The following is a 17,423-nucleotide window of genomic DNA, read 5'->3' as shown; positions in this document are numbered from 1 at the left end:
AACATAGTCTTACTTGAGAAGTAACAATCCTAAGTCACTTTTTTTTTTTGGCCACGCCCTGTGGCTTGTGGAATCTTAGTTACCTGACAGGGATGGCACTCAAGCCCCGGCAGTGAAAATTCTGAGTCCTAACTACTCCACGGTCAGGGAATTCCCCTAACTCACTTTTAAACTGGTTTTGGGACTTCCCTGGCGGTCCAGTGGTTAAGATTTCACATGGTTTCAATCCTTGGTTGGGGATGGTTGGGGAACTAGGACCCCACATGCCGGGTGGCAAAAAGAACCAAAAATCAAACAAAAAAAGTGGTTTCTGATAATGTTTACAACCACAGTCCTTTGCATGTGCATTTACTAACTGTCAGCTACTTCTTAGTTAGAGCATATTCAATCTGCTTTAACCATAAAGCATACTTTTATTTGGTCTTCCTTGCATCCTTTCTTCCCCCATTTTGGGTACTGTAAATTATTTTTTATAAACCAAGAATATGAAATATTTTTCAACTAAACTACTACTTTTTCTTGTGACCTACCGTCCTATACATTTTGAGGGCTTGGTGGGAAAGCAAGTGTCTCCAAAGTAGTGATTTAAGTTTCTACACACAGATTCCTGATTATGAAAGCATAATTTGCAGTTCGTTTTTCTCTCCTCTAGGTTTCCTTATTGCTTTCTGTCCTTTCTTATTTGTTTCTGATCTTTAAGCAATTTATCACTGGTACAAAAGTCTTTCTAAAAAGTGTCAGTGTAGTTCTCATTAGCAGTCTTTCTGATCATGTCTAGAGGTTTATAGATGCTTTTCTTTTTGATCACCTTGGGTAATATATGCTATTGAAGGGTCTCTTTGGATTCTATCAAATGAAGGTTACTTAAGCATCATTCTGTAGACATCATTTATGATAAATGCTCTGCATAATTATAATACTTTGATTAATATGATCACTTTCTTAGATCCTATTTCAGCCAGTAGACCTTATGGAGCCAGAAGTGTTTATGAAGGAAATAGATTTGAAAGTTACTTCTTCCTTGCAGTAAAGTGAATATGAACTTGTAATCATAGAAATCTTATTCATAGAAAGCTTTGTATTCATTAACCTCTATTCCATTTTTAAAAAACAATCTTACTAAGGAATAATTACATACCAGAATCCACTCAGTGGGTTGCCATTGCCTTCTCCGGTACAACTCACTAAGTTTTAGTAAATGTAGCAAGTTGTCAACCACCACCTATTCTAGTTGTAGAACATTTCCATCATCCTCACTAAGATCCCTCTCATGCCCATTTATAGTTAATTTACCATTTATAGTTCATTTACATTCCCATCCCAAGCCCCAGCCCACCACTAATCTATCTCTGTAGAGTTGCCTTTTCTGGACATTTTGTATGAATGCAGTCATCCAGTATGTGATCTTTTGTGTCTGGCTTCTTTCACTTCATCTGTTTCTTCTGATAGTATCTGCCAAATTGATACAATATCTTTCACAGGCTCCTAATCCCAGGCAATTTTCTCAATTTCTTTGGTTTTTGGGGTTTTGTTGTTCTGTTTTTTCCTTCCTTCTTCCTTTTCCACTGCAACTTCATCAGTTCTTCTTTAATCTTCCTTTTTCTAGAATTTCAGTCTTCTGCATAGATGTACCTTGTCAGGGTCATTCAGGAGACAGACACCACATGACAATTTGAATAGGGACGATTTAATATAAAGAATCATTAACTCTAGTGGAGGATTGAAGTAATGGGAGACTGGCTCATAAGGAGTAAAGAGAACTCTAAAGAGTACAGAAAGAGCAGATATAAGCAGTAGTCACCATCTCTAGGGCCGAAGTAGAGCCCATGAGGAGGGAACAAACGTAGAAGAGGGCCATACCCCCAAGACTGAGGTCCAGGCCTCCTTGCTCACTGGATGGTGGAGAAGTTCTCTGAAGCTGCAGAGCTGCCCTCGGAGTGTCAAGTGATGTTGTTCATGAAAGCTGCCGTGCCAACAGGGCTCACCAGGAAACAATTCTCTGGGGTACTGGGGGAGGCTGTCCCCAGGGAGTGTTGTGCCTCAGCACTCAAGGGGTGTTGGGGGAAGGGGAAGTGGTTCATGGGAGGTACCAGGCCTGCGGCACCTGCTCTGAAGCTTTCCCAGGAAGTGCAAGGGAAGCCATTTATGAAAAGTACCGCCAGTGGCGCTCTGCTGCACAGCCTTCTGAAGCCACGCTGACCCTGGGGGAGTCACTTGCCCTGTAGGAGCCTGCTCGGGGGGAGCACACCAGAAGCAGCGAGAGAACCCCCTTCCTCCTCCCGTGTTTCTCCAGCGCCCTCTGCTGGCAAAGCCTAACAGCGTGCCGGCTGGCGAAAGATTAGTGTTTTCAAGTCCAACTCCATTATCACAGAGCAGACAAAAAGAAGGACAGGTTTGGAGCCGAAAGACAACAAATTGATAATTGGCACAATATATAACGAAGAAAGTTCATGAACTATATTTTTGGCAAGTTTTAAAACTATATCCAGTTCAAGGTAATCGGTTGCTCCTCCCCACCCTCCCTCTTTTAATAATTTTTTTCTCCTTCTAAGACAAGAGTAATTGTGGTTCTCCATTTTAAAGTGTTTCCTCTTGAATCAGCAGTTGCAGAAAATTCATCAGAGTTGGATTTCTGAATGTTGGGTATCCCCTTATCTGCTGAAAGGAAAACAGGTTGAAAACCAGCATCAGATTGGCCAGTAAATTCTGAAGTTGACTCTTTTCTTGTTCCTTGCTTGTTTTATTTAAAAATGTGCAGATTTTGCTAGGGTACAGGGTTTTAACCAGTTCTTCCCTGATCATTCCAATACTAGTGTCTGCACATACAAAAATTCTTCTTATAACATGTCATGTTTGTTTTTATATTGTTGAACTTACCCAGTCCATAATAACAGCTTTATCCTAGCTAAAGCATCAGAAACACTTGAAATCATTAAAGAATTGATCAATTCTCATTAAATAATTTATAAAACGTTTCATAGTTATGTTAACTTCCCTTTGGAAGGAGAGCTTCTCAGACTTCTTTCTAAAGTGCTCTCATTTGGGGTACGTTTAACTCATTCAGTTGAATAGCTTTCTTCTCTCTCTTTACTCCTTAATTATCGTAGACCCTGATCTACTTTTACCCAGATCTTCAGCTAGTGTTCCAACCACACTAAGCTAATCATCTGCTTGAATTGACTGGAGAGTGAGCAGGATGCAGCAGGCCTTCATGGCACTGACCAGTGACAGGTGTGATGTCCCTTTGGTATCAGGCACTGCCTCTCTCTCTCCACTCTTGGGGTAAGATCCTCACTTCCAAACTTGTGTAACCTTCTGCACTCTTGGAAATATTCATGATTAGCTAGGATGTTACTGTATCTCTAGTAAAAATGAAGAAACAGGATAGAGTATGACTTCACTTTAGTTTCCAAAGAAGGAAGACTTTTTTTTCTCTCAAAGAATGTGAGGATGAAGCACTGCTAAATAGCTTTTATGAAGACAGTGGTTTCCAGCAACCATGAATTGTCCACCACCTCTCCTCTCTGGCATGCCATGTTTTCTTTAGTAGCCTGGCCCTCAGTAATAACTGTTAGCTCTTTACTCAAGGATATCTAAGATTTTCTCTTCTTTTTCCTTTTCTATCCTAAATAGGCTGAAATTTGCTTTTTGCTGTGAGCCAATTATTTAGGAAATATTTTTTGGAAACCTATCATGTACAAAGCTCTTTGAGGGTTTTAAGGACAAGGCAAGACTTATGTACAATCCAAGGCAGTTTAGTGTTACTCAGATCAACGTTGCAAACCCAGTGGTCTATCGAGGTCTGCTACTACCTAGAATTTTTTTTTCCTCCAATAGCACTATTTAGAGGGCTTCCTTGATGGCTCAGTTGGTAAAGAATCTGCCTGCAATGTAGGAGACCCTGGTTCAATTCCTGGGTTGGGAAGATCTGCTGGAAAAGGGATAGGCTACCCACTCCGGTATTCTTGGGCTTTACTTAGAATGAAATACAGCACCATTTAGAATGGAATACAGACTAGCAGTATCTTGGGAACTGCATTTGGGTGGTGCAAATTCAGAGTATATGATATACATGAACTTATTTGTTAAATAAAATAGGATTTATTATTTACTAGTCAAAGAGTTTTTTTGCTGTCTTAAGTTTTTCTATGCTTAAAGAGCATATGAAAACTGAGAGGTTTCAGTTTTCCTCTCTTGTACTTATAGCTTTGAAGCCTGGCCCTCAAGGCCAGGAATATTATTTGAGTGTATGCTTGTATACATAGCACTGTATTTAAGTATTTGGGGGCTAAACAGAAGAATTAGACATGATCTCATTTCCTCACAAGGAGATATTATAATCTAGTGATCCATACAAATATATATGTGTACAGAGGAAACATGAAGAACAATTGAGCAACCCATGGCCAAGTGCAGAGTGATGTCATTTAAGCCTGGTGCTCTATTTAGGGGTTTAAATGCAGTAGATTGGTCATTGTGTAGGTTTAATTAGGAAAGGTCTTTTCATGAGGCATCAAAGGAAGTGAGGGATGAGACTTACCAGAACAGTCCTATTTCCATGACTTGAACAGGCTCTGTCTGCCTTTCTTGAACATGAATGCTGTATTTCCTTCTCTCTATTAAAATTATTTGGGTAGATGAGATCTTTAGAGATTCAATCATATCATTATTAGAAACCCTCTTCAAAATTCTTTATTGTAAATAGGCTTTGGAAAGTCTGCCATAGTTTGCCATGACTGTGTTTGCAAGTTCTATAGTAAAGATCATGTTGATTAGCTCCATGAAAATGTGTTGTTTACCAGGCATCTCCAGGGAGTTGCCGAGCCATAGGGAAGTTCTTTTCTTACCTGTGCCACCAGAGAGGAAGGGAGTCTTTCCATGAAACTTTGTTAAGGACATGGAAGACTTCTCACATTCAGGGGTGATACCAATAGCAATCAGATGTTAGAAGCAAGGTTTCAATTCCATGTGCATTTAATGAGTAACCTCTATGATCTAAATTCTGTGCTGGGTACTAATTCTGAAATCTAAAAAGAGCTTGATAGAGTTCTTGCTTCTGAGAGTTTATCATTTAAGAGGGCTTGAGGTTTAGACGATGAGAGAGAAATTGGAGTAATTTGTCGCTGCTTAGTACAGAGTATGTCCCTGCTTGCCTTAGGATGCTTTATTTTTTCCTCCACTGCTTTGCACCAAATCTGAATTTGTGTTTCCACCTGGATTTGTAGCCACTTTGACCTTCTCAATGCTGTGTGTAATGTCATTAATTCAGCCTGGTGTGACCTGAACAGAGCCAAACTATAAATAGTATGTAGAGCTTCACCTGGACTCTGCTCCTTATCCTGCATAGAATGTGGCACTTCGCTGCCACCCTGAGTGCTTAGCTGGCAGTAGCTTGGACTGGTTGGTGTCCATTATTATCCTTACCTCCTCCCTTTCCATTTCCTGTCCCCCTTAACTGTTGTTTCCATTTAGATGCTGACATCAGAAGGAGCACGCCCTCCAACAGCAAATCCTTCATTTCCTCTCAGTCCTTGTAAGTAGTTTTTTTTTGCTGTTTTGTTTTTAAATGGAACTTTGGGATATGTGGAGAAACAAACCCAGTTCTTGGCATATGAATGGGGTGGCGCCATCTGAATCCACAAAGAGGCAAGGTTAATGTGACCAGCCTGCATGGTGGTGTTGAGCCAGGGAAAGAGAGCAGAAGACTATGGGTTCAAACAGGGTGGGCTCTGGTGGAAGCAAAGCTTTCAGTGTGGATTATTTCTTCTCTGATAAGTCTGATTATATCAGAGACCCCTGATTATATCAGAGACCCGAGAAGATGAGGTCTCGAAAGAGAGAACAGTGATCATGAAATCAAATTAAACAGGTTCCCCATAGTAGACTCAGCTAAAGGAGATAGATAGAAGCTCACATGGGAGCAACAATAGTCTTTAGAGTCCACAAAGCAGTGTGACTCTCTCAACTTTGTAAACAGGTGGTGTCATTCCCATTTTGCAGTTAAAGAAATTGGAGTTTAGGGCTTCCCTGATGGTCCAGTGGTTAAGATTCCACGCTTCCAATGCAGGGGGCATGGGTTCGATCCCTGGTTGGGAAACTAAGATCCCACATGCCATGTGATGTGGCCTCCAAAAAGGAAAAGTTTAGAGAAAGAGTTTGACACAGAATTCTTAACCAGCATTGTCATAAATGCTAGTAAATGGTACCTGAGCCTAAGTCTTAGAACTCTGTGTGGATCATTGTGTTTTCCACTGTACACACAAGTCTGAAAATGATGAGAAAGAAAGCTTTGTGGCCTGGGGTGGCTGTGAGTGTTCTCTCAGCCCAGAAATCACTGTGTAAGGTGTCAGGTCCTAAAGGGAGAGCTCCTGTCCTCCTGTCTTCTCTGCTTAGTCTTCTTTGACTCTCTCCACTTCAGCTCCCACTGCTTCTTGCACTCCACGTCTGCTGAGGCAGTGGCCATGGGGCTCCTGAAGCAGTTTGAAGGGATGCAGCTTCCCGCCGCCTCGGAGCTGGAATGGCTCGTTCCAGAGCATGATGCCCCGCAGAAGGTAGGTTCTTCAGCTCTGCTTCTCTACCCACTGCCCAGCCCCAGGAGGCTGTGATCCTTCCTGATATTGTTCTCCTTTGTCATACATCCACTGTTTAGCATGAATGTATGTGTTTCCTTCCTGACTCATAGAAGCCCTTCACTGCAAATGTGTGGAATGAATAAATGAAGGCATGTGTGCATGCTTATCTTGGGCTTCCCAGGGTGGCACTAGTGGTAAAGAACCCGCCTGCCAATACAGAAGACATAAGAGACACAGGTTCAATCCCTGGGTCAGGAAGATCCCCTGGAGGAGGGCATGGCAACCCACTCCAGTATTCTCACCTGGAGAATCCCATGGACAGAGGAGCCTGGCGGACTGCAGTCCATAAGGTCTTAAAGAGTCAAGACACGACCGAAGTGACTTAACTCATGTGCATGCCTGCCTACATGCCTGTGCATGTAGGTGGCAGCTCCTTCACTGTCGGTACCCCACGTGACTGCTCCCTAGACCTGGGGGCAGCACACCTGAGGTGTGACCACCTTGAGACACTGGAAGAGTGTCTGAAAGAACTGAGAAAAGATTCTTCTTTGCTCTACAGTTGAATAAGGCATGAAGCACCCTGGCATACCAAGAGGCCCAGGGTGGGTTCAGGGACAGCATTAGTGAGAGGTGCCACCAACTGGTATCCTGTTTCTATTCCTTTTGATTCTTGAAACCCAAGGCCCTCACTTCTAATAGCCTGGTCTCTTATTTATTTTGAGGCCAAGGTTCCATGAAGCCCTTGCTTAGGTGTTTCTGAAAAGTCTTTCATTAATTCTGTCGTGGCCAGAAGGATCAAGTGTATGTATTCCCCAGACTGTCCATGGAAGATCACCCTGTGCTTTTCTCCTGCAGCTCCTGCCCATCCCTGACTCACTGCCCATCTCCCCAGATGATGGGCAACATGCTGACATCTACAAACTGCGTATCCGCGTTCGCGGCAACCTGGAGTGGGCACCACCCCGGCCACAGATAATTTTTAATGTTCATCCAGCCCCAACGTGAGTAGTCAGGGGCTGTGCCCTTTGAAAAACAGATACTTTCTCTGTGGATTGTCAGAACTGTCTCCTTACCCTCTTCTCTCTACCTGCAGCTGTACCTCCCACACAGTTCTAAAAGGCCAAGGGAGAGGATTATGCTTCTTGTCTGCAAGTTTTACTCTTAGACTTCCCATTCTTTCCCAGAGCTACCTGGAAAAGAGGTCGTTTATCACTGGTCTCCCAACCTGTTGCCTTCCTCCCAGTAGTTTTATGAGCTTTTTTTCCCCCCTCCTCTTAAGATGGATGGATGCTTTTCTTTCCTTTTCTCTCCTCTTATTTGTCATCTCTTACATTTGTACAGAAAGTGTGGTTCATTATTGGGGAGAGTCACTGCCTAGGCCTAAATTCTAACCTTGCCATCCTTGCTTTGAATTGGCTCTCCCAATAGGCTTGTTTTGTCCAACTCTTAAAAAAAAAAATAGGTGAATTCCATTCCCTTCCCAGCTTCTGGGGGCCCTGTGTCTGTGTCCTCACCCTGTACATCTCAGAGCCCTCATACAGCTGGTATCTGCCAACCCCTTTCCTTCCCCTTCCTTCAGAAGGAAAATCGCCGTGGCCAAGCAGAATTACCGCTGTGCAGGTTGCGGCATCCGGACTGATCCTGGTGAGTGTCTTCTCTGACCCTCATGCTGCCTCCAAGGACTTCACCCTCTCACACACATGGGCAAGGGAGCTGGTCAGAGAGGCAGTAAGAGGAGGTAACAGCACAGAACTGGGGAAAGGAAAAGAAGGGGCCTGGAAGAGGGAAGGGGTAGTACCAGGCAAGAACACTGGTATTCAGAGGAAAATGATTTCTAGAAGCCCATTACCAGAGAAGATTGTGTACAATAAGTCTCCTACATAGAAACCCTCGAGTTGTAAACTTTCAAAGGTGTGAACACATGTTCACATGTCCAAGCACGAAGTTCATGTGTCCGGTGCACATTGTCACACACGTGCATCCTCTACAAGTGGCTGTGCTTTTGTGTGCTTTACTGTTCAGTACTATATAGAGTGAGTTTCCCTGGTGCCTCAGCAGTAAAGAATCCGACTGCCAGTGTGATAGACATGGACTCAATCCTTGGGTTGGGAAGATCCCCTGGAGAAGGGAATGGCAACTCACTCCAGTATTCTTGCCTGGGAAATCCCATGGACAGAGGAGCCTGGTGGGCTAAGCGAATGGGCACAAAGAGTTGGATGTGACTGAACCACTAAACAACAACAACTGTATAGAGTACAGTAGTACAGTGTCTTTACTTTAAGCCCAGGATGTCCAGAAGCAAACGTAAAAGCAGCAGTATATAGCTGATTGTGTTAGTTGGATACCTTGGCTAACTTTGTTGAGCTTATGAACAAGCTGGACTTATGAACCTGCTCTCAGAATGATACTCGTTTGTATGTAGAGGACTTATTATACTCTCAGCCAGGTTCTTGGAGACTAGATCTTCCCAACTTGGCAGCGTTTGTTTCCTCAGTGGCTTCCAGTCTGGGACACAGAAACCACAGGCCTCACTGTATGGGTTTCTGCTAGCTTTGGGAACTCAGACAGAGGTGGTTGGAGTCCACTGACCAGCCCTCCTTCTAATTCAAAAGGAACAGCAAGGCCACCTCACCAGCTTACAGTTGGGAAAGCTGCCTCTGACCTGTTGACCTTCTGTTTTTTTCAGATTACATTAAGCGGCTGCGGTACTGTGAGTACTTAGGCAAGTACTTCTGTCAATGCTGCCACGAGAATGCCCAAATGGTTATCCCCAGCCGCGTTCTGCGCAAGTGGGATTTCAGCAAGTATTACGTCAGCAATTTCTCCAAGGACCTGCTCATTAAGATCTGGAATGACCCTCTCTTCAATGTGCAGGACATCAACAGTGTCCTCTATAGGAAGGTCAAGCTGCTCAATCGTGTCCGGGTAAGACCCTCGGAAAGGTCACGACATAGATTACCCTCTGTTCTTAGAGGTTTCACAAGATCACCACAATCTTCTCTGTTGCCATGCAGAGCTGTAACCATCTCATCATTCTTGCTCTCTCTATGCATTTTCTCTTGCCATTTCCAAAGTGTCTAGTTAGTCTCAAACCTGGCAAGGCAGCTCTAGAGTTATAGATAGCTGCTGCTGCTGCTAAGTCACTTCAGTCGTGGCTGACTCTGTGTGACCCCATAAACGGCACTTGATGGCAAAAGTAGGATTTCTCCCTTCACTGAAAATATTAAGTGAACAGAGAAAAGGGTATCAGGCCAGAAGTTTGGATTCTGGATTTTTCAGCGGCTCCCAGCTCTGTATGTGATTTGGGCAGACCTAGCAGAGGGCCTTCCCTGACTGGGGGTCATTTTGAAGTGTATTGTTGAGTTAAAGGTATAGAGAAAGGCCTGGCTCTGGTTACTGCATGCAAGCCTTCTAGACCTGCAGGGTTTAAAGGCACTTTCTTTCTAATGGTTGTTTCCCTCTCCTTCATACACGCTCTGACCCCCCACCCCTACCCCCACAACCCCCTTCTCTTCAGCTGCTGCGGATCCAGCTCTATCACATGAAGAACATGTTCAAGACCTGCCGACTGGCCAAAGAGTAAGTCTTGATGGAGGTCAAGACCTCTGGCTGAGTCATTGTCTCTGGAAGAAACATGTCCCAGCAGTTGGCCCTTGTTATGTGAAGCGGGAGAGTAGGGGGATCATTCAGAAAATTCTAGAAATGGTAAACAAGAAGCCTACAGCAGTAACTCTGTATCCTTCTCTCTGGAAGGGGAACTCTGGCTATTCCATCCAGGGTCAGCCCACCACTCTTGGCAAGCTGACCCGAGTCACTCTGCAGAAGGGTGTAGAAGTCATTTCACCCTCCAGATGCCTGGTTGTGGGGAGGGTTGGGGTAGCCTGGGTGGGGTGGGTGTTACCCACCCTCATTATCTCTAGGACCCTTCTCATCCTTAACCTGCTTCTTGGGTAGAAATCCTTCTTCTCTGATGGGCCACACAAAGCATTCATTCTCTGCTTCTGCCCACTTCCCCTCATTTCCTGCAGGCTTCTGGATGCCTTTGACACCGTTCCAGGCCACCTGACGGAGGATCTCCACCTGTACTCGCTGAATGACCTGACTGCCACCAGGAAGGGGGAGCTGGGGCCCCGGCTTGCTGAGCTCACCAGGGCGGGGGCTGCCCATGTAGAGCGATGTGTGGTAAGAAACTCTTGTTCTAGCACGCTGCAGGGCCCTTGCTTAGGGATGTGAAGAGGAGCGTGGGTCCAGGGTTCATGCTGTTGAATTCCAGGAAGTTGAGTTGGCCTGTTAACAGTATGCGAGAAACTGCACAGGCTTGCTCTCCCCTGGGTTGATGAGCAGCTAAATCATCCAGATCTAAGGAATCTAGAATTAGAAGAGGATGTGGTGTTGGCATTTCTCCTGGGAAACGAGCAGGACTAAGTGGGTCTTCACTAAGAGTTGCCATGATGTGGGAGGAGGACCCTGGATTAGACTCGGAGAAGGACAGGGTCTTGGCTTAGCATTGTCAGTCACTGTGACCACAGGAAATACCACGCGAAGATCCCCTGAAGAAAGGAATGGCAATTCACTCCAGTATTCTTGCCTGGAGAATGCCATGGGCAGAGGAGCCTGATAGGCTACAGTCCATGGGGTGGTAAGAATCGGACACAACTTAATGACTAAACCACCACCACCACTGTGTAAACTTAAATATTCTGTTCAGTTCAGTCACTCAGTCGTGTCCGACTCTTTGCGACCCCATGAATCGCAGCACACCAGGCCTCCCTGTCCATCACCAACTCTCGGAGTTTACTCAAACCCATGTCCATCGAGTCGGTGATGCCATCCAACCATCTCATCCTCTGTCGTCCCCTTCTCCTCCTGCCCCCAATCCTTCCCAGCATTAGGGTCTTTTCCAATGAGTCAGCTCTTCGCATAAGGTGGCCAAAGTATTGGAATTTCAGCTTCAACATAGTCCTTCCAATGAACACCCAGGACTGATCTCCTTTAGGATGGACTGGTTGGATCTCCTTGCAGTCCAAGGGACTCTCAAGAGTCTTCTCCAACACCACAGTTCAAAAGCATCAATTCTTTGGCGCTCAGCTTTCTTCACCATCCAACTCTCACGTCCATACATGACCACTGTAGATGCAAGTTATTATTGTTCCTGCATACATGACCACTGTAGATGCAAGTTATTATTGTTCCTGATCTATCCAACATACCAGAAATTCCATTTTTAGAATTCCCCATCTTAGAATATGTCCAGGCTATGTTCCTGTAACAGTGCCAGAATTAGAGCTTAAAATGGGACACATGCAGAGCTCCTGTGTAGCAGGGGGAATTGAAAAGACTTCACTGTAACCTGGCCCAAGGCTGGGTATTATTTTGGAAAACTGTCTTTGCCTTTACATTTTATCTTAATTGGTTGTGGTTCCCACTTCAAAATAAAACCATTACCCACACTGGAATTTTTACTTTAGGAAGCCCTTTGTGGCCCCATTCCTTCCTTTTTGTCATCTCTCCTTTGAGAACCACTCTCGTGGCTGGAGTTTCTCAAACTCGTGCCTTTCTTGTCTCCATCTTAAAACTTTGTCTGACACTGCCCAGCCTGGGCCCAGTTTGGCTGTCATGCTAAGTCCAGCCCCAGTCTCTTTCCTGAAGGTTGGAAAACACCTTAGAGCCCCTCGCGCGTGTGAGCTCAGTTGCTCCAGTCGTATCCAACTCTTTGAGACCCCATGGGATTTTCCCAGCAAGAATACTGGAGTGGGTTGCCATGCCTTCCTCCAGGGGACCTTCCCAACCTAGGGATTGGACCCGCTTCTCCTGTGTCTCCTGCACTGCAGGCGGATTCTTTATGGCTGAGCCACCGGGGAAGCCCTTGGAGCCCCTCAAGTCTTATTTGTATTTTGCTCCTCGCCCCGCTTATATGCACCCTCTTGGCCAGTTCTGGTGAACTTTGCCCACTTTTGTTGCCTGTCTGTTTCCTCCCCAGCTCTGCCAAGCCAAGGGCTTCATCTGTGAGTTCTGCCAGAATGAGGATGACATCATCTTCCCCTTTGAGCTCCACAAGTGCCGGATCTGTGAAGGTGAGGGCTGGTGCCCAGCGTGGGGTTGGCCATCAAGACAGAGCACAGGGCTTATTAATTTCCCGTCAGCTGCCCCTATTAACAGGAGCTGGGTTTGGTTCAGCAGCTCCCTGTGTCTTACCACAGGTACACTAAGCCATGGTGGTGAGAAGGGTCCTCGCAGTGACTTGCCTCCAGCCTGAGATGACACAGATTGTTCTCTTCTCTTTCCCCTTTCCAACCTGAACAGAGTGTAAAGCATGCTACCATAAAACTTGTTTCAAGTCTGGGAGCTGTCCCCGCTGTGAGCGGCTGCAGGCCCGGAGGGAGCTGCTGGCCAAGCAGAGCCTGGAGTCCTACATGTCAGACTACGAGGAGGAACCCACTGAGGCCTCGGCCCTGGAGACCACTGACCTGGAGACCACCTGAGAAAGCACGGAAAGCACTCTTTCTAGGGGCAAGGGTCACATATAATGCGGAACTGAGCCACCCTCCTAAGGACTTTCCCCACTTGGTTTTATTTTTTTTTAAACTATTGTCATTATTATTAATTTTTATGACCTGTCTAATGTCCATGTATATTCAACCTTATGTAGGTTGGTGGGGTCCAGTCTGTTGTGACAGTTTGGAGGTACCAAGCATTTCCATCAGAACTGACACATGGGTCCCTAAGTGAAGTTTCCAGTGCCTCTGTTAGGGGAGTGGACAGTGAGACCCAATGCTTCCGATATCCATGGCCTTCTCCACTTGGACCAGATCTGGTTTCAGCTGCATCTCAAGAATCATTTCCAGTTTTATTTTGTTTTAAGTCTGGAGCTTCTGAGCCAGGCCTTTCTCAGCGAACTCACTTCTCCTTTGCTGATGAAACAGGAGGGTGGAGTTTTCTCTCTCCCAGTCCTGGAACAGGGTCAGACCCTGAGGAGAAGCATCAGAGAATGGAACTGCGTCGTGGGCATTCTTATATAGGTGCTTCTGAGGCCATAAAAACAGCGTTACTGCTACCTTTGACTCTTCAGACACCTCGAAGAGGCAGTCATTACTATCTTGTATTTTAGGCATGGATGATATCACAGGCTGACTTTCTTTATCTACCCTGGGGGACTTGACACAAAGACCAGAATTGATACTTAGACCAGGATTATTTCAAGCATAAGTGAGGCCACAACTCTTGTTTAAGGAGCATTTGTTCAGTCAGAGGAGCTGTTGGTATCCTCTTGGGAGATAAGGTCCGTCCCTTTTAGTCAGCATAGCTCTGGTGCAGGTTTGACCTTTCAAGCTCAGACAAGTCCCTGGTGCCATCTTAAATTGAGGACAGAAGCCCCATCCAGCATCTCATCTGTGGGTCTCTTGCCACTGTGTCCTCTGTTAGGAGGTCACTGCAGTTCTGAGTAGAAGCCTGGCCCAACTCCGTGCTCTCCCTTCCCTCCTGTAGCGGGGCTGGGACCCTCCCCAGTGGCTGAGCTCCTGGCTTAGTTTCTTTTGTCAAAGTTGAGGTGAAAGCTTCCTACTATTAGTGGTGTTAAAAGACTTAATAGTTTGTGGCTGTGAGCATGAATGTTCCTGTGTTCTTGTGATAACAAGAACCTTTATGCCAATTATGCACTTAACTCTTTAGCGTGGTGATGGTAGTATATGCAGTCATCCTTATTACTAATTTTAACACACACCCACACCCTTTTTTAATGTGTGTTTTGATGGGAAAAGTTTTTTAAGGGACCGTGTATATGTTTGTGGTATTCTTTAAGTTGCTGTAGCTCCTGACCTGTATGTAAGGCACTGGTCAGGGTCACAGCTCCAAGGGCTGGCAGCTCTGTGAACTAAAGCACACAGCATTTTAGTTCTGGAACTGACTTCTTCCTGGGTACCTGTCTTTCCATAGTTGGTTGCTAGTAGGAAAAAACCTGCTGTGGGTGCTGCCCCAGGAAGCTGAACAGAAAGTTGCACATGGTTGGTGGAAGCTGCTGAGTGTCTGAGTCGGAGGCAACCAGGAATGTCACTGGAAGTAGTAGGGGCAGTAAAGTAACAGAGCTGAGGCTCCACCAGGACAAGAGGGAGCGGGAAGAAGCTGATGTCTGGCGTTGATCCCTCTGCCTCAGACGGGATCTGAAGGCCATGTCAGGCTGGAAGACCCCGAGGCTGTTCTCCTTTCAGTTCATGGCAGGGGCAGAGGGGCTGTGAAAGCCAAGGCCTCCAGCCCAGCCCAGTGTTGAAGGGCAGACTGGAAACTCCCTGGTCCATCAAGGAGCTTCGGAATGACATTGTGAAACTCTAGTCTCGCTGAGAATTAGGCCTTAGATTCAGACTAAGGTGTTTGTGAAAATGGTGAGCTCTACTTCCAGTTCTGGTTTAAATTGAAAATCCAGCTCCTTACTCCAAGTCACTACACTGGAGAAGAGATGTCCTCTCGTTACTGTCGTGCGTGTTTCATGTAGCATAGGGTGAAAGGATGGAAGATGCTGACACTTTCTAAAGCTGAGCTCAGCAATCTCACGTGCTCCTGGGTTTTCACTTATTTTTTTTTTTCTCCAGCTCCCCAACTCTCCCTCTAGGTTGCATATCTGTTTTAGTGACCCTGACATTGCTCTCCTCACTGTCCAGATACCCATTTATTTATTTATTTGAGAGTAGGGGGAGAGAGGAAAGAGGATGGGGTGTTTTGAAAGCACTTTGCAACTTATCAGTATCTGAAAATCCCCGCTATTGTGGGGAGAAGCTTTGAATGCACTGAAGAGAGTTCCTTCTGGGAGAAATAGGAGGGAAGAAGTGTTCTTTTCTATAAATAAAGGGAAAAAAAAGTTTGCTTGCAAGGTGGAGACAAGATTCAAGACATAGCAGAAGAGTGGAAGGCAGATATTTTCCACTTAAATGAGGCTGTTATTAACTCTCTCTACCAAGGCTTTAGAGCTTTTGTTGAATTCACATAAAAGGAGCAAGAGTCTAAATAGAGATGTTCTCATGTGTGTACAACTCATGTTCCAAACTGAGTTTCTACTTGCTGTAATTCATATACAGCCTAACATTTCATTGTCATCTTTAATAAACTAAGGAAATGAAATTCTGCTTTTTATTTGCCTATCTTGACTATCAGGAAATGGTATTGAGTATCCACTGTAAAGTGGACATGTCAGAAAATTCAGGAAATTTCTGTTACGAGGCAAAGAAAACTGGACCTTACAAGTCAGGAAAAGTGGGTTGGAATGCTTTGTCACTGACTTGCCACATGACCTTGAGCAGATCAGTTCACCATTCTAGATGTCAGTGTCTTTGTGTATAAAGTACTTTGTAGCACTGTACAATGCATGGGGTATGCCCGCTACCAGTCCCCTTGGTATAATGGTCCCTTGAAGTGAGGTAAAGCTTCCTCTCCACAGAGTCTGAGTTGTCTTAGATGCTTCAGTCTCCACTTCTGTGAACAACCCTCCGTGAGTTTCTCTTTCATGCTCCTGGCCTGCTGGAGCTCCAGTTCCACCCTGCAGCTTTCTGAACATTTCCCCTTCAGTGTCCTTTGGTCAGCTCCAGCCAGTATGTCTAAAGCCAATGTAAATATCATATTTCCTCAAACCTAACCGTTAGTCACCCTGGTTTGAAAATTAATTTCCTCCTCTCTGAGTCAGGTGGCATTTCTGACTAGGAAAGCAGTGTCTCCTCACCACCTGTTAATAAATCTCATTCCTTTTCTACCACTGGCACAAAAATTCAGGTTCTTATCTTAAATCTCAATCTTCTCCAGCCATGCCAATCTTTCCCTATTTAATCATCCATCAAATATTTGGGTACCTACTGTTTGCTGGTTTCTGTACTAGTTTCAGGGGTTGTCACAGGGACTGAAACAGACATAGTCCCTCCCTCTTCAGTCACTTCGAGTCTTGTGGGGGAAACAGACATTGCCCAGAGTTACCAAAATGAATGTGTAATTATGAGCTGCAATAATAACAGCTGTGAAAGAAAAGCGTAAATGCTGTTAAAAAAAAAAATAACAAGGGGACCTCATTTAGATTGGAGAGAACTAAGGCCCCTGAGAAGGTGATGCTTTAACCAAGACCCCCAAAATGAGACTCAGAGTAGGGAGAAAAGGGCTCCAGAATGGGACTAGCATATATGATGGTCCTAAGATAGAAGGAGTTTGTGCAAAGAACTGCAAAAAAGACCCACTAAGAATTTCAGGTTTAATTGTATTGGGCACCAAAGATTTTAAATTTTATTCTAAGAACATTGGAAAGTTACTGAAGAGTTTTAATCAGAGGAATGACTGATGTGGTTAAAAATATCAGCGTCCACTTTTGCAGAAAATAGAGCAAAACAAGAGTAGAAGCTGTGGATATCCCAGGGAGATGGGAGAGAAATTATGTTCATCTAGACTAGAATATGACATACCATCGTCACTGTCATCTCACCAAAACCTCTACAAAAGAAGATAAATTCTAAGTGCTTTGTTCTAACTCTGACATTTTAAAATAGGGAGTAAAAACTGGGGGTGGGTGATGTGGGTAGGGCAAGATATTAGAAAAATATTGGTATACATTACAGAATCCAAAGAAAATTAGCAACCAAGAATAGAAAGGGCAGAGACTGGAGCAGCTCTGGAACCTCAAATGCAGAATTTGCAGACCTCTTGAGCCTGTGTTGGGGACTCCCTCTTGAGGATTGGGGGTACACCACAAAGGGGAACTGTGAGCCAGGCAGTCATCCTTTGTGGCACTATCTGTGGCCCCAAATGTGTGTGGGTTTACTTTACCCTCTAATGGTATAAAGAGAGGGCTTAATTTTTATAGCACCCTGGTTAAAGCGAGACCCAGCC

General features: G+C 44.9%; 1 protein-coding gene across 5 annotated transcripts in view; it reads left to right on the top strand.

Annotated features, from left to right (window-relative positions):
• The window catches only part of RUBCN (rubicon autophagy regulator), a 51,027-nt gene extending 35,347 nt beyond the window's left edge, over positions 1 to 15,680 (top strand). For all 5 annotated transcript variants that reach the window (XM_081571618.1, XM_081571616.1, XM_081571617.1 and 2 more), the window contains 9 exons: positions 5,473 to 5,533; positions 6,419 to 6,551; positions 7,428 to 7,573; positions 8,152 to 8,216; positions 9,259 to 9,497; positions 10,090 to 10,151; positions 10,601 to 10,754; positions 12,553 to 12,646; positions 12,876 to 15,680. In XM_081571618.1, the coding sequence (XP_081427744.1) occupies positions 5,473 to 5,533; positions 6,419 to 6,551; positions 7,428 to 7,573; positions 8,152 to 8,216; positions 9,259 to 9,497; positions 10,090 to 10,151; positions 10,601 to 10,754; positions 12,553 to 12,646; positions 12,876 to 13,054 (1,133 nt within the window). In that variant the 3' untranslated portion in view covers positions 13,055 to 15,680. The remainder of the gene's footprint in view (positions 1 to 5,472; positions 5,534 to 6,418; positions 6,552 to 7,427; positions 7,574 to 8,151; positions 8,217 to 9,258; positions 9,498 to 10,089; positions 10,152 to 10,600; positions 10,755 to 12,552; positions 12,647 to 12,875) is intronic.
• The last annotated feature ends 1,743 nt before the right edge of the window (positions 15,681 to 17,423 follow it).

This window comes from Giraffa tippelskirchi, chromosome 2, assembly GCF_054371585.1.
Source record: "Giraffa tippelskirchi isolate mGirTip1 chromosome 2, T2T-mGirTip1v1.2.pri, whole genome shotgun sequence".
NCBI lineage: Eukaryota > Metazoa > Chordata > Mammalia > Artiodactyla > Giraffidae > Giraffa > Giraffa tippelskirchi.
Note: the sequence above shows the minus strand (reverse complement) of the source record. Positions and strands in the feature narration are given on the sequence as shown.